The sequence below is a fragment of the Populus euphratica genome, unplaced genomic scaffold (genome assembly GCF_000495115.2).
Source record: "Populus euphratica unplaced genomic scaffold, PopEup_1.0 scaffold139.1, whole genome shotgun sequence".
Lineage (NCBI taxonomy): Eukaryota > Viridiplantae > Streptophyta > Magnoliopsida > Malpighiales > Salicaceae > Populus > Populus euphratica.
Window position 1 is genome coordinate 576423 of NW_011499969.1, and position 2858 is coordinate 579280.

Below are 2858 nucleotides of genomic sequence, written 5' to 3' on the forward strand. Positions count from 1 at the left end.
AACTTCCTCAGGCTTCTCTTGCTTAAATATATGCGCATGCAGTGAGAGACTTGTGAATCACAACATTAGATAAACAAGCAAACAGCCTAAGCTCCAAAAACCCTCTTCTTGAAACAAAGTTTACCTTATCTTGTCCCTTTATGCAAGAAAACTTTGATACGAAAGAAGAAGTGTCAAACACCATAGTCGCCAAGCTCTCAGCAGATGTGATGATTGACATACTATCAAGATTTCCCGTGAAGACCATCTTGAGCTTCCGGTGCGTTTGCAAGACTTGGCCATCTCCCACCTTTCAAGATTCCCCCCTGGAATCTTGATCAAAGCCTTGCCTGAAGGAGGCATATCAAGTATATTCCGTTTATTCCGGATTGAGGAAACTGGTTAAACTTTCAAGGTTGAGAGAATGGAGTTTGTTCCTGAAACCAACTTACCAGCCACAGCAAATATTGAGTTGATGAATTCTTGTAATGGACTGCTTTGCTTATCAGGAGGTGAATTCCGCAATGTTATTCATGTTTGCAATCCAATTTTATGTGAGCACATCGAAATCCATGTGGATGATCAAAAAACATGTTTGTATGGCAACTATTTTGTTCTTGGATGTAGTGCCACTGGCAATCAATACAAAGTGCTGTGGACTTTTTATCAAAATGATCGGCATAAGTACCCTAAGGCTGAAATATACACAATTAAGACAGGACATTGGAGAAGCGTAGCAAATGGTTTCAGCATTGGAGGACTGGATTTTAATACCTCTCTGCATGGTTGCATCCACTGGGCCCGTAATGAAACAAGTTTGGAGTGTATCTGCTCTTTCGACTTTGAAAGTGAGCAGTTCAAGAGATTGCCGGCACCTTCTATCTGTGATGGAAATTTGGATGGATTCATAAGGTTGGGGGTTTTGAAGGATTGTTTGTCTGTGACTGTACGTAAGTGGGATGCTCCTTATGAAATTTACGTATGGGTTGTGAACGAGTATGGTGTCTAAGAGTCTTGGTCCAAACAGATTCTGTTTAAACCCGACAATCACCATTTTATTTCTCATGAACCGTTAATTCTCTTGCGAAGAGGGAAAATCTTAATTTTACTCGATGGAGAATTAGTGGACTGTTACAATATAGAAAAATTTAGGCCTTGGGGGCGTATTATCAAATGTGAAAATATGGAGGATACTCATGCGATTGCATACAATCCAAGTTTCGTTTCACTCCACCATATTGCTGCAGGAGAAGAACAAGTGCTGAGGTAATCCTTTGCGAATTCTAGTCAAAACAGTGCCTTAAATTTACTGTTTGTTAAAATTGATGCACTCTAGGCAAGTCTAGGCAAGTTTAGACATTTAATTTACTTGCTTTCTTCCAAAATGTTGAGTCCCATAATTCCTTGCTCAGGTTTGACTTCCCACTCAAGGTACTTGAGAGTTTCTTACTTGCAGATTTAGTGATCCGAGACTACTGTTAATATCAAATTCTATAGTTATTCGCATCTTGAAACAAGAATATATGATTAAAACTCATTCACCCTGTCAACTCCAAGGTGGTGGTTATACTTTCATCACCTGAGAATCATAGTTTTGGCATCTGATTTAAGTTTCTGTAATTATGCTTGCAAGTTTACTCCAGTCATGGCCACATTTCTAGACCACCTTAAAAGTAGAAAGTCTTGCATGAGTTACTGGTCTTGGCAGAGTAAATTTCCTTGCCTTACCTTTATTAATCATTTCCATGTTTATTGCTATTTCATGACGATGAACAACTTGTCAACAGGACCAATACGGGCTTAACTGAGATTCCAATGTCTTTGACGAGAGGTTCTGAAGACCCAACAGAAACGGGTGACTGAATCAATCATTACAGTAGTTCAAGAGGTCAAGTCTGTTTCTTTAAAAGATCTAACACTTTTCTGAGGTTTATGAAGGTTATTGTGATGAAAATGCCAGTTCAATCAAGTGCAGTCTTGAATTTTGTTAAAGGATGTTCTTATGCTAGAAGGCGTGGTTTGCCCATGACCAGTCACTGTAGTGGGCATTCTGTCATTGAAAGAGAAATGGGGATCCTGAAGTGATCGAACTTTTGATTGAAGTCTCTTTTTATCATGTCTTTGCGCTTACTTTGGTTGATCTTTTATAGTATTTAATCCTGATGTGGGCATTCGGAAATGTTTTTTCGCGGCAGTGGTACATCTTCAACTCGTATGCATGTCGTGTCTCATGAAGCAAAGGAAAACTGAGAACTGCTCATCTGTATTACCTCAAAGCTTTGGTTTTCTTTCAACATGGGAAGTAAGTCCAAGACAACTTCAAATTTTTCAACATTTTCTGTTGGCTTTGCAACGTGTAGGAACTTGAGGAAGAACTCTGGATTGGGTTAATAACTTGCTCAGTGGTGGAGAGTAACTACCTTGATGTGAATCTGATACCTGGACTTAATTTTATGGGTGCTCATCGGTGTCCGCAAGCGCCCTTTCTTTTCTTATTTTTCTGGGGAATCGATAAAATTTATTAATATTGAAAGAGATCTGTCACCACCAAGAAAGGTGAGGGCAAACTGCAGAAAAATGGACAGCAAAGATGAAAGTAGCAGCAGTCATAGCCAAGCTATAGACTCCCCTGCTCTATCTATACTCTGCTTGGCTAAATGATCCATAGCCTTTTTTGTCGCATGAGCTTCAGCCACATTAGATTCCAAAACACCCATGCAGCATGAGGAAAAAGAGGAAAATCCCTTCCGAATCTCTAAGGATGTTCCCAATACCTGCCGTCCTCAGTTTCCCCAGCGACAGAACATCAACATTCCATTTAAGAGAACCTAGAGGAGGCTTCGCCCACGATGTTGTAGCTCTGATTTTGACTGGATTAG

At 39.9% G+C, this 2858-nt stretch overlaps 1 protein-coding gene across 1 annotated transcript; it reads left to right on the plus strand.

The window, feature by feature from the left end:
- Window positions 1–403: 403 nt before the first annotated feature.
- On the plus strand, window positions 404–988 carry LOC105139183 (putative F-box protein At3g10430). The gene has a single exon (XM_011045542.1). The coding sequence runs from the start codon at window positions 404–406 to the stop codon at window positions 986–988; it is 585 nt and encodes a 194-aa protein (XP_011043844.1).
- The last annotated feature ends 1870 nt before the right edge of the window (window positions 989–2858 follow it).